General features: G+C 40.4%; 1 protein-coding gene across 2 annotated transcripts in view; it reads left to right on the top strand.

The window, feature by feature from the left end:
• Window positions 1-13,623, top strand: part of LOC132770423 (cytochrome P450 2J2-like) — a 30,504-nt gene that overhangs the window by 12,812 nt on the left and 4,069 nt on the right. Inside the window, exons 5-7 of one of the 2 annotated variants that reach the window (XM_060767362.2) lie at window positions 1,687-1,871; window positions 5,503-5,644; window positions 6,263-6,576. In XM_060767362.2, the coding sequence (XP_060623345.2) occupies window positions 1,687-1,871; window positions 5,503-5,644; window positions 6,263-6,450 (515 nt within the window). In that variant the 3' untranslated portion in view covers window positions 6,451-6,576. Of the gene's footprint in view, window positions 1-1,686; window positions 1,872-5,502; window positions 5,645-6,262; window positions 6,577-13,623 lie in introns of those variants that run through there. The other variant, XM_067466096.1, reaches the window with a different exon arrangement.

Here is a 13,623-nt window from a genome sequence, read left to right as displayed (position 1 = left end):
AAGATTTGCAGCTCTCTCCTTAGGGTGATAAGAGCCCCATCTATACAGACCACTTAGGTCAATGTAGATTTGGATCAGCTCTGTGATGGCTCCACACTGTGTGGGACTGATCCAAGACAAAGTGGGACAAATATGCCTTAACATAGCCTTCCCCATGTTCTGAGCTAACGAACGTTGAGCATAAGATTGATTTTATTGATTGTGATGTATAATTATTTTAATTGTTTATAATTGTTTTAATTGCTGTTTATATATGTCTTATTTTTATTGCTTGTGTAGGCATCGAATTGTGCCTTTTGTAAGCCTGAGTCCCCCCTCGGGGGTTGAGAAAGGCGGGGTAGAAATACGTGAAATGAATAAATAAAAATACCCAAAGTTAGAGGATATTCTGTATTCTACCCCTGACAGAGGCAGTGAAGATAATTGGGCTACCCATCTCTACTGACCATTTAATGCAGTTTGAAGTTAACAAAACCACTTTCTTCAATCTGGTTTGAAAGTCATTAAATAATCCAAGTAGATGGGGATTATGAGTAGTACTATGGCTAAAGATGCTACTGAAAAAAGGATGGCCAACTCTTGATTTGCTCAGAAGATAAAAGAAAGTCTGAATTTGCATAACCTGTACAACACATGTTATAGAAACATGGAGTCTGAAAAGTGGCGCAGTGGGTTAAAGTACTGAGCTGCTGAGCTTGTTGATCGAAAGGTCGCATGTTCGATTCCGGGGAGCGGCGTGAGCTTCCGCTGTCAGCCCTAGCTTCTGCCAACCTAGCAGTTCGAAAACATGCAAATGTGAGTAGATCAATAGGTACCGCTCCGGTGGGAAGGTAACGGCGCTCCATGCAGTCATGCTGGCCACATGACCTTGGAGGTGTCTCTTCGGCTTAGAAATGGAGATGAGCACCACACCCCAGAGTCAGACATGACTGGACTTAATGCCAGGGGACTACCTTTACCTTTACCTTAAACATAGTAAAACAATAAATGAAATGTTGGTGTGAGGAATTACTAATGAAACAAATACATATAATAATTCAATTGTGTCTGTTTTGGATAATCTGGGGTTGATTTTCACCTGAAAATTTGCTTTTGAAAAGATTTGGAGTTGCAGGGGCTTTGTCAGTGGTCTGAGTGTGCTGGAAGCAAACAAAATAGTCACGGAGTCTATGTGCTCAAAAGGCTGTACTTTTTCACCCTGGAAAAGTCAGACCAAAATGTAGCAAACCAACTAAACTGAGTTTCATTGAAGTGTATTGCATTTATATTAATACACTCATATGAATAATTTCAGAGCCCCCGGTGGCGCAGTGGGTTAAAGCACTGACCTGCTGAGCTTGTTGATCGAAAGGTCGCAGGTTCGATTCCGGGGAGCGGCATGAGCTTCCGCTGTCAGCCCTAGCTTCTGCCAACCTAGCAGTTTGAAAACATGCAAATGTGAGTAGATCAATAGGTACCGCTCTGGCGGGAAGGTAAGGGCGCTCCATGCAGTCATGCCGGCCACATGACCTTGGAGGTGTCTACGGACAACGCTGGCTCTTCGGCTTAGAAATGGAGATGAGCACCACACATGACTGGACTTAATGTCAAGGGACTACCTACCTATGAATAATTTCATTGTGTGTATCATTAATGATTTTTCAAGGTTTTTGAAACAAAATGTACTATTTCTGACATTTTCCTCAGATAAAGTCCACAAGGAGATAGAAGATGTTTTGGTTTCCTCCTCCATCTGCTATCAAGACCTTAAGAAACTGCCTTATACAAATGCTGTGTTTCATGAGATCCAGCGATCAAAATATATTTTGTTAGTTGGATTTGCAAGACAATCAACTAAAGACATGAACTTGAGAGGCTTTTGCATTCCCAAGGTACAGAATGTTTACGTCTGCACATGCATGTAGAGCTCCAGGGGGTGGCATTTTGACAAACATACCCACCCAGATGTATTTTGAGTAGTGCAAAAATATATTTATTTATTTATTTACTCCACCTTTCTCAGCCTGGAGGAAACTCAAGGCAGCCTTACAATTTGATGCCATACACAAGTATATTAAAATAAGAGTTACAATTAAACCCAAACCAAACATAAATTATTAAAACAACCATTAAAAATCATGCCATCCAAATCATAATCCAGGGCTGTTCCATTTGTCAGTAACTTTGATTCATGGTTACTTATTGCACTGATCTTGATCCCAAAACTTACAAAATATATTTTGTGTATATATATTCTGCTATTAAGGCCCATTAAAAAAGATTTTGTGTATATATATCCTGCACAGCCCAAATAAAAAAAGATTAAAAGTTACAAACAAGAAAGTAATTAAGATGCCATTGTGTATAAACATCCATTTTTTTTTTTACAGAAATAGTACATGAAACCTGGGAATGAACTCAGGTGCCTAACTCCCATTTGCCACTTTTCAAAGTGGGAGCGGGAAAAGATATAAAGTGTTTTTGAGCTGCTTACCATGGGTGGCTAATAGGGCTGTGCAAAATCATTGTCAGTTCTCGTAACTTGGATCAAATTAGTTAAATTCGTACTTACGACGCAATATCTGACATGTGGGCTTGGCCCATGCTAAAAACTTAAGAGTCGAAACTTACCCCATACTTTTTCATTTGAATTTTGTAAACCTTGCTTCTCAAAGTCAGTTTCATTTTCAGTGCAAGGAAAGCATAGCCAAAAAGGCTGCCTTTCATCTTTAAATTAATGCCCTCTTGCCATTAGGAGAGAGAAGCAGCAGGGAGAAAGCAGAGTTCCCTGGGAAAGAGACTGAAAACGTACAACATTCTGGTTAATGTAGTTTGTAAAGGGAAGGAGCCCTATGCCAGAGAATTTAAAAGGCCCTGCCCTAAACTACATTTCACAGAATTCTGCTTAGCATCAGAAAGCTCCAATCAGGATATTATTTATTTATTTATTTATTTATTTACAGCATTTATATTCCGCCCTTCTCACCCCCCAGGGGACTCAGGGCAGATAACAATGTACACATATATTTATTTATTTATTTATTTATTCACGGCGCTTATATGCCGCCCTTCTCACCCCGAAGGGGACTCAGAGCGGCTTACAATATATATTTTCATACAATATATTATATTATTAGCAAAGTACAATATCAGTATATATTACTATATTGCACTATACCATTATATTGTAATATTATTAGTAATATTACATGTAATTAAATAGACATACACAGAGGCTATTTAACTTTTTCTGGCCACCAGGGGAGCTGTCGCTTTCATTGTCCACCTGCAACACTGATGAAGTACTTCTGCATTCCCCGCATGCTTTGCTGGAGTGCTTTTTGCTGGAGTTTTTTTGTGGCCTCATAAATTAGTTAATTAGCCTCCCCACATATAGGTGGTACCTAATTTTCCTACTTGACAGATGCAACTGTCTTTCGGGTTGCAAAGGTCGACAACAAGCTACACAATTGGCTGGACACTCACTCTGACCCAGGCTGGCTTCGAACTCATGACCTTCTGGTCAGAGTGATCTTAATGCAGCTGACACTCAGACAGCTGCGCAACAATCCCGATAGGGGAGAGATTTGTCCCTCCGTAGCAGCAACCAGACAGAGTTCCAGTAAATTGTTGAATCTGCAAAGAGGAGGACTGACTGATAATTCTAGTAAGTAAATCTCTGTGCTGGGCTGGGAAGAAATCCCTAAATTGTAGTTCTATTGGTTAATATGAGAGGCATTCAATGAGATAGCTGTTGTGGCTTTTTCAAAAAAACATTTTTGTCAAAAAATTTAAAAAATCCCCCAAATCAGTAGATGTCCGAATATTTCTGAAAGTTGGGGGGAATGATCCCTTGTCATCTTGTGTCATTGTATAGAAAATTCAAGGAGATAGATCTTGTACTTTAAAAAAAATGTTGTTTATAAAAACTTTGAAAATTCCCCAAAATTTCGTTGATAAGTAAAACATTCTGAAACTTGATGGTCTAACAGTGGTAAATGTGTTCTACCACTGTAGCAAGTTTGATCCCACTAGCTATAAAAATGAGGAAAAGCAGATCCCCTGAAGTTCAATGACTATAACAAAAAAGTAACAACATTTCATTACACTCATTATAGTAACGTAATTTTCACTAACGATACTTTAAAAACACTTTAGAAATGAAATGCTGGAGCCTCTAATTTCGTAATGAGTTTTGAAATTTGTGTTTCATTGATTGCACAGCCTTGGGGCTAATTCTCCTGAAGACACTCCTTTATTCATAAGCTACTTATGCAGACGATAACAAGAATGTCAAAGGGATTCCTTTTTCCACCCACCCATTAAATGTAAAGCTTTTAAACCAAGATTCTGGACTCAGCCTTCTTGCAACACCATTGGCCTAACATCATTTCAGGGGTGTGCCTGAGTGAGGAAATCTGGGTGCAGCTCTTGATTTGAGGCTTTGGGTCTCAGTGGAAGAAAAGGAAAGCATCCACTCTTGTTTACCTGTGAACTCTTACACATACAAAACGTGTTGCCAATATACAGAGCTTGGCAAAGCATCCCAAACACAAAGCTGGGAATCTTGTTGCTGTCACAAACTTGTGTTGGTTCTCTTGCACATCCAGTTTTAATTTTTTGACCATTATGCATACATTCATTTTCAGTTCATGGTTGTATGAATAAGTGTAGGCATCTCACATGGGTCACAGTCTTAGGGTCCTTCCACACAGCCCTGTATCCCAGAATAACAAGGCAGAAGAACCCCACATTATCTGAGTGTGGACTCAGATAACCCAGTACAAAGCAAATATTGTGGGATTTTCTGTCTTTATATTCTGGAATATAGGGCTGTGTGGAAGGGCTCCTATTGTTAATGGAGTATACTGGAGGTTGAATCCTATGTCTTGATTCAATGAGTGTATTCTAGTTGGGCACAGTACATTTGCTGTGGCACTTTCTTAACCAAGGCCCCTTCCACCTAGCTGTATAAAATCCACATTGAACTCCCTTATATGGCAGTGTGGGCTCAGATAACCCAGTTCAAAGCAGATATTGTGGATTATCTGCCTTGATATTCTGGGTTGTATGACTGTGTGGAAGGGTCCTCAGATCACACAATTAACTACAATAGGTAAATCTGGTTGACACTGCTTTAGCTGCTATGTCTCATGCTATGGACTCATGGGAGTTGTTATTTTAAAAGGCCTTTCACCTACTCTACAATGAAAGGCTGGTGCTTCACCAAACTACAACTCCAAGGATTCCATAGCATTGAGTCATGGCATTTTCAAGTGGTGTCAAACTGCATTACTTCTACAGTGTAGACAAAACCGATGTGTTCCTCATTGAACAATGGGAAATTAAGCTCACATATGTGCAACTGACTCTATCTGCCAATTGTGATATTCAGCAGTAGTATAACTAGACTGACATCCGATCTTGGTCAGTATAAAATACAGACATTTCATTCTCACTGAACTTGCAGTTCCAGGACAAATGTGTCTCTGTGGGTGCCAATCATTTTTCTTTTTCTTTTAGGGGACCATTGTTATACCAGATGTACGCTCTGTTCTTTTTGATCCTGTGCAATGGGAGACTCCCGAAGAGTTCAATCCAAATCATTTTTTGGACAAGGAAGGGAATTTTGTTGCTAGAGAAGAATTTCTGCCATTTGGTGCAGGTAAAAGTAGAAGTCCAAACTTGTGGGAATGTTGAGAAACTACAGTATATTCTGGCGTATAAGACTACTTTTTAACCCAAGAAAATCTTCTCAAAAGTCAGGGGTCGTCTTATACACAGGTGTAGTCTTATGCATGGGAGTTGTCTTAACTCTATATTTTAAATGGAAAAGTTGGGGGTCGTCTTATACGCCCAGTCGCCTTATATGCCGGAATATACGGTAAATCCAATCAGTATTATCCTATAAGTATTATATTATTAGTGTTATTTTCTAAGAAATTCAACACATGGGAATTTACCCCTGCTTGTATCTCAAACTCCTAGGGCAGAAAGAAGTAGCCATGACTTCTTGAAATCAGGGCAAGTAGCCAAAAAATCATGGCTACTCCTGGAAATTCACAAGTAATGGACAAAGATAACAGTTACTCATATGTGTAATTGAAAAAAAGAAATCTCAATAAATACAGGAACAATTCCAAAGAAAAATCTCAGTGTGGAAGAGCACTTGTAGAAAAAAAGAATGGACCATAGATTACCAATTAATACTCTGCTCCCAGAACCACCATATGCCAATGATATATGCATACTCACTTTCTGCTATTCTTTATTTCCTCTTCAGGTGCCAGGGTGTGTCTGGGAGAGCAACTGGCGAGAATTGAGTACTTCCTCTTCTTGACCAACCTGTTGAGGGCCTTCCGCTTCCAGCTGCCAGAAGGAGTCAAAGAACTCAACCAAACCCCTATAATAGGAATAACAACACCACCCCATCCATATAAAGTGTGTGCTGTTCCTCGCCATAGCCCCTAATAAAATAAAAAATAAAATATATATTACCAGTTATTACCTGTATAGGTGCCCCTTGGCTCCAGATATTCCGCCTCCTTTATCAGCTGTATCCCTCCCTATTTCCATACGTGGCAAAAATAAAACGCAATTGACTGCTTTATCGACTTGTCTAGTCTGCTTGGTCACACAGCACTCTCATGGGGAACAATGGAGTCTATGACTCTCTTATAATTAACTTCACAATTCAGAGTCTTACTGCACTTAGTCCTGATCTTAATACTATTATATGCAATGCCAGTATCTTGCTCAGGATTGACGAGAGCAGCCACAGATCTCCCAAAGAAGGACAACAACTACTATTAGTGAAAGGTGATGAATTCTTGTTATTAGAAGTATTTTTATAGGGCAGCCATTTGATCCCTCAATGGCCATCACAAATTCCATCTCTAAAGTGATATAAGCTGTGATGTTTGGACAATGGTTTTCTCTTGAAAGATCATCTTGAAACACTGGCATCTAGTACAAGACATCCAGGGATGTCAAAGCACACCTATAATTACCCACAAAAGATCCAAAAATTTAAGAGACTTTATGATTCATTCAGAGTATCACTTTCACACCACATTCCAAATATAGACTGTTTAAGGGTCACATTACTTCATAGAATCATAGAATCAAAGAGTTGGAAGAGACCTCATGGGCCATCCAGTCCAACCCCATTCTGCCAAGAAGCAGGAATATTGCATTCAAATCACCCCTGACAGATGGCCATCCAGCCTCTGTTTAAAAGCTTCCAAAGAAGGAGCCTCCACTGACTTTCACAGCCATTGAGAAAGAGGGAACTTGGAAAGCTTCTCAGCTGTAAAGCTCTGTGGACCCAAGACTCCAGAGACTGTAATGTATGTTTTCTTTACCCCTTTTGAACATCAAGTTTATGCCTAAGGAAGATAACTCATTGTGGACAATAAAGCCTATTTCGAGTTATCTACAGTGCCTTGCTTCTTGCCCAGTTCTCTAAAGGAGGGCAAGAAGCAATCCCCTGGGGAGAGATGTCACGTCCATGTTTCTTTCACTAAGATCTATAGCCCCCAGGCGTGACGGCATAAGGACCCTGAGGAAATCTTTTTACAGGTTCCTTTCAGACCGTATCTAGCATCCAGATCAGGCTTGAGAAATTAAATGGAGGGTCAAAGAGGAAAAGTAGAGAAAGAAGGGAATTTTGAAAGCAACAGAAAAATGGGATAACAGTGAGTTGATCGGTAATGTCCCTGCCAAAGAGAGCACTGGAGAATATGCAGTGGTTTGCTAACTACAGCGTAAAGAATTCATGGGAAAAGGGAACCAGCTTCCAGCTCTACATTTCTTGTTTACAGCCAATAAATTTTCTTATCCTCAAGCAACTTGTGTATGTCAAAGCTGCTTTAGCTGATGGATTGAATTTTATTGCCTCTGCTCTAGTAATTGTGGGCTTTTGCTTTTACCTTTGTTGTAGCTATATGAAATGTTCCCATGGCTCACGAAGCATCTTCCAGAGCCGCACAACGAGGCTTTGCATGCCACAGATATGGTGCTTTCATTAGCAAAGAAAGAAATACAGAAACATAAAGAGCAAATGTCCTTTCAGGAGCCACGGGATTTCATTGATTTCTACCTGCTTGAAATAGAGAAAGTAAGTAGCTGCTTTGTATCCAATTATATCAATTCCAAGAAATGCAAAGGGACCTTGTTACAGGATTTCCATGGATAAGAAAATATTTGTGAATGTCCAAATTCAATTGTGGAGTAGTAATATATATTGTGATTGTGTCCAGGTTGCTGCACAAAAGACATGTGGCGCGGTATCAGGATCCTGTTGTCCCTTGTACAGCTTGGTGTATTAGTAGAGCTGATGGTTGCTTTAATCCCATTGTTGTGATGACCAGAAAGTTCTGGAGGGGACTTTGAAGTCAAGATGTGTAGGTGAAAGGTTACCTCAGCTCGATTTGTGGTTTGATCCTCAAATGGATATTGTAAAACATAAAATATTATTTTGACACATATAAAAAGAGTCTGGGGATAACTGGAGTCCCTGATAGTGGGAACTGGGGAACCCATGGGGGGTGTGTGCGAGGGATGGCAAAGGGGTTAGTTGGGGTGCAGGGAGGTTATATTAAGAGGGAAGGAAGGGAGCCCCTCCCTGGGGGCTATGGGGGCTATGAGCCCATATGGTTCCCGGGGTCGGCTGCGAGAGGCAAGAGGGGGGAAGAGAGAGACAGGAGACAAAGAAGATACAAAGAATCAAAACTAGAGGGTAACACACCATTGTTGTTGTTGTTGTTGTTGTTGTTGTTGTTGTTAATTTGTTCAGTCATTTCCGACTCTTTGTGACCTCATGGACCAGCCCACACTGGAGCTCCCTGTCAGCCGTCACCACCCTCAGCTCCTTCAAAGTCAATGCAGTCACTTCAAGGACGCCATCCATCCATCTTGCCCTTGGTTGGCCCCTCTTCCTTTTCCCTTCCATTTTCCCCAGCATAATTGTCTTCTCTTTCCTTTCTTCTCATGATGTGGCCAAAGTACTTCATCTTGGCCTCTACTATCCTTCCCTCCAATGCCATAGTGTGAATTTTTTGAAGAGTTAGATTGTAATAAATGGGGAAAGACTGTATCAAAGGGGTTGGTAGCTGCTGCTGGGCTCCTCTGTATCTCTGATTGTTCACAGAACCGATATCTACGGGTGCCACACTCATACTCACTCAGGACTAGCTTTCAGATACTTGAGCCCCTGAAGCGGATGTCACATAATAACAACCCCCCCCCCCCCGCCAAGGGAAAGCCCCAGTCCTAGGCCATTCTCACTACTTCCCAGACCAAAGAGACATATTTCCTTGATTAGCACCTCAGTTCTGCCAAGAAATTCTTGGCTAGGAGTCCTGCTGTTGAAACAGCACCCAAATTCACACACTTACGAAACCTATTTTGTGAGTAGAATAATATAGTGCTAAAGAAATAGGATCTAAAAACTGACACCAGATTCCATCTGATCTTGGAAGCTATATAGGGTCAGTCCTAGTTACTACTTGGATAAAACCCATCAGTGACTGCCAGTTGTTGCAGTTCATATTTCAGAGGAAGAAACTGTGAAAAACACCTCTGAGTGTTCTTGCTTTAAGAAACCATTTGAAATACATGGGGTTGTGATAAATCAATAGGCAATGTGAAGGTACATGTACACACACAGAAAGACAGCCTTGAAGAGAAGCTTTGTAGTCAATCATAAGTCATATTTCATCTTTTGTATTATCACCACCAGAGGAAGAATGATCCTACCTCTACATATGATGAAGAGAACCTGGCTCAGAATATTAATGACTTATTTGTTGCTGGAATGGAAACGACGGCCATTTCTCTGAAATGGGCTATCCTCCTTCTGGCAGATCATCCAGATATTCAAGGTAAGAGAGAACTTGTGCAGGATGAACAACAACATCAGCAGTAACTTTTTAACAATGTGCTAAAGCAAAGAAGAGATGAAATCTGATCCAGCTTCTACTCTTTCTATGAGTATGGTAGACATTTACAGTCCACTGGGCAGGGCCTTTTCTCTTTCTTCACCTGCTTAAACACATTTAGGGGGAACATGTGAAAAGCAGGGCCTTTTTAGTAGTTGCTTCCAAAATGTGGAACTTCCTACCAAAAGAGACTGACCAGGATGTCCCCTTTCCCACTGGCCTCCTCCAAAAGTAGGTCAAGACTCTTCTCTGCCAGCAGGCTTTTGGGAAAGCATAAGAGGAACATTGCTGGGGAGACTATTTTTTTGATAGAGTTAAAAGCTGGGTAGATACGGGGAATGCCGTGGATGTAGTGTACCTTGATTTCAGTAAGGCCTTCGACAAGGTCCCCAATGACCTTCTGGTAAACAAACTAGTCCAATGTGGGCTAGGCAAAACTATGGTGAGGTGGATCTGTAATTGGTTAAATGGACGAACCCAGGGGGTGCTCACCAATGCTTCCTCTTCATCCTGGAAAGAAGTGACAAGTGGAGTGCCGCAGGGTTCCGTCCTGGGCCTGGTCCTGTTCAACATCTTTATTAATGACTTAGATGAAGGGTTAGAAGGCATGATCATCAGGTTTGCAGACAACACCAAATTGGGAGGGATAGCCAATACTCCAGAAGACAGGAGCAGGATTCAAAACAATCTTGACAGATTAGAGAGATGGGCTAAAACTAACAAAATGAAGTTAAACAGGGACAAATGCAAGATACTCCACTTAGGCAGAAAAAAATGAAATTCAAAGATACAGAATGGGGAACAATGCCTGGCTCGAGAGCAGTACGTGAGAAAAGGATCTTGGGGTCCTCGTGGACAACAATTTAAACATGAACCAACAATGTGATGTGGTGGCAAAAAAAGCCAATGGGATTTTGGCCTGCATCAATAGGAGCATAGTGTCTAGGTCCAGAGAAGTCATGCTCCCCATGCTCTATTCTGCTTTGGTTAGACCACACCTGGAATATTGTGGGCACCACCAATTCTGGGCACCACAATTCAAGAGAGTTATTGACAAGCTGGAATGTGTCCAGAGGAGGGCGACTAAAATGATCAAGGGTCTGGAGAACAAGCCCTATGAGGAGCGGCTTAAGGAGCTGGGCATGTTTAGCCTGAAGAAGAGAAGACTGAGGGGAGATATGATAGCCATGTATAAATATGTGAGAGGAAGCCACAGGGAGGAGGGAGCAAGCTTGTTTTCTGCTTCCCTGGAGACTAGGATGCGGAACAATGGCTTCAAACTACATTTCCTATCGTCTATCAAGTTTTTATGGTTTATTCTTTGTTTTTTGTCTCTCCAAATAAATTTAGAGATTTCTTTTTGCCAATTCTTAAGTAGAGTTTTTGATCTTAAAATTGGCAGCGACTGAAACAGGAATAGGGCGTCCGGTAAGATATTCATTTTTACAGTGGCAATCCTGCCAAGTAGTGAGAGATTTAAGGCATTCCACAAGTTCATTTTCTTCTTTATTTCTTTCCATTTCCTTTCGTAGTTATTCTTTATCAAGAGCGAGTTATTTGGAGATATTACTATTCCTAAATATTTTGTTTCTTGTGTTATTTTAATCCCTGATATTAGTTTGTTTTCGCCCTTCATTTTAGTTTGTTTTCGCCCTTCATGTTTTTGGTTATTATTTGTGTCTTGTCTTTATTTATTTTAAATCCCGCCACCTCGCCAAATTCTGTTATTTCTGCTAGCCATTTGTTTATGTTGTCCAGGGGGTCTTCAATAAAGCAGACTGTCGTCCGCAAATGCCCTTGTTTTAAAAGTATGTTTCTTTACTTTGAGCCCTTTGAGTTCTTTATTTACAGAGATTCTCTGTAATAAGACTTCTAGTACTGTGATGAAAAGTACTGGCGATAGAGGGCACCCCTGCCTAGTGCCTTTCTGAATTGGTATGTTTTCGGATTGTTGTCCGTTTATTGTTATTTTTGCCTGTTGTCATGAATAGATGGAGTTAATTGCATTCAAGTATCGGTATCCTATGTCCATTTCTCCGAGCAGGCTTGTGATGAAGTCCCAGTTAACGTTGTCGAATGCCTTCTCGGCATCCAAAAACATAAGGGCAGCTTCTTTCTAGTTACTTTTCTCGTAATAGTCGATTACGTTAATTACGGTCCTTATGTTGTCACTCAGCTGCCTCCCTGGGAGGAATCTAACCTGATCTTCGTTTATATTTCCTGCTGATATTTCCGTTAATCTCGAGGCCAATATTGCTGTAAATATTTTGTAGTCTATGTTAAGTAATGATATAGGACGATAATTTTTAACTAATGTGCTGTCTGTGTCGTTCTTGTGTATCAGTGAAATTGTGGCTGTTTTCCACGTCTCAGGTATTTCTTTATTTTATTTATTTTATTTATTTTTATTTAGTACACTTGTATACCGCTAATATCTCAGCCTAAAACGGCGACTCATTGCGGTTTACAACATTTAAAAACAACAATATTCCAATTAAAAATATAAAACACATGCATATACAATACACAGTATTGGGCCACCAATACAGACCAATGCATCTCTTAAATTAACATCATAATCCAATTTCGTTGTCTGTGATTGCCAGTCCTTGATCAGAGATTTCATCGCATCGGATTAGCCGAATGCTTGCTCAAACATCCATGTCTTGAGTTTTTTCCGAAATACTATCAGCGAGGAGGCTGATCTTATCTCTATAGGGAGGGCATTCCAAAGCCGCGGGGCCACCACAGAAAAGGCCCTGTCTCTCGTTCCCGCCAGCCGCACCTGTGAAGCAGGCGGGATGGAGAGAAGGGCCTCTCCCGAAGATCTTAGGGTCCTGGTGGGCTGATAGGCCGAGATACGTTCGGATAGATATGTTGGGCCAGAACCGTTTAGGGCTTTAAAGGTATTTCTCCTTCTTCTAGAACTTTGTTCATGGTTTTTTGAAGTTGCGGGATTAATATGTCCTGAAAGACCTTATAATACCTAGTGGTAAGTCCGTCGGGGCCCGGGGCTTTGTCGACCGGAAGTTTCTTAATAACTCTGATAATTTCCTCCTGGGAGATTAAATTGTTTAATTTCTCCCTCTGGCTATCTGACAGCCTTTGTATGTTGTGCTTCCCTAAATAATGCATTATTTTTTTCCCTGGGGATCTTTTCCTTTTTGTATAATTCTTTATAAAAGTTCGTAAATTGATCTATAATTTCGTTAGTTTTATAGAAGTATTTTCCTTTATCTACTATTTTTGTTATCTGTCTGCTCTGCTTTTTAGCTGTGACCTTCCTTGCTAATGCTTTCCCTATTTTATTTGCATTTTCGAAGTAGTACTGCTTGGTGTACTTCAGCTTGTTTTCTATTTCCTCTAGTTGTAGTGTATTCATGTTTCTTTTTAATATTTCTAATTGGTGAAGTGTTTTCTTTTCTTTTGGGTTTTACTTTAGTTGATTTTCCACTTTTTTAATTTTGTTTTCTAGCTTCATGTACTCCTCGTTCCTATGCTTTTTTATCCTTGCAGCTTGCTCGATTAAATGGCCTCTTATAAATGCCTTATGCGCATCCCATATGATCTTAGTTGATGTATCCTTTTCCGTGTTTAGTTCAAAGTATTCTTTCAATAAATCCCTATTTTTTTCCACCATTTCTGGAACCGCAAGCAGACTGTCATTTAGTCGCCATCTAAAGCTCTTCTTCATTTCTTGTTG

The sequence above is a fragment of the Anolis sagrei genome, chromosome 3 (assembly GCF_037176765.1).
Source record: "Anolis sagrei isolate rAnoSag1 chromosome 3, rAnoSag1.mat, whole genome shotgun sequence".
NCBI lineage: Eukaryota > Metazoa > Chordata > Lepidosauria > Squamata > Dactyloidae > Anolis > Anolis sagrei.
This window is presented reverse-complemented; position numbering and strand designations above follow the sequence as displayed.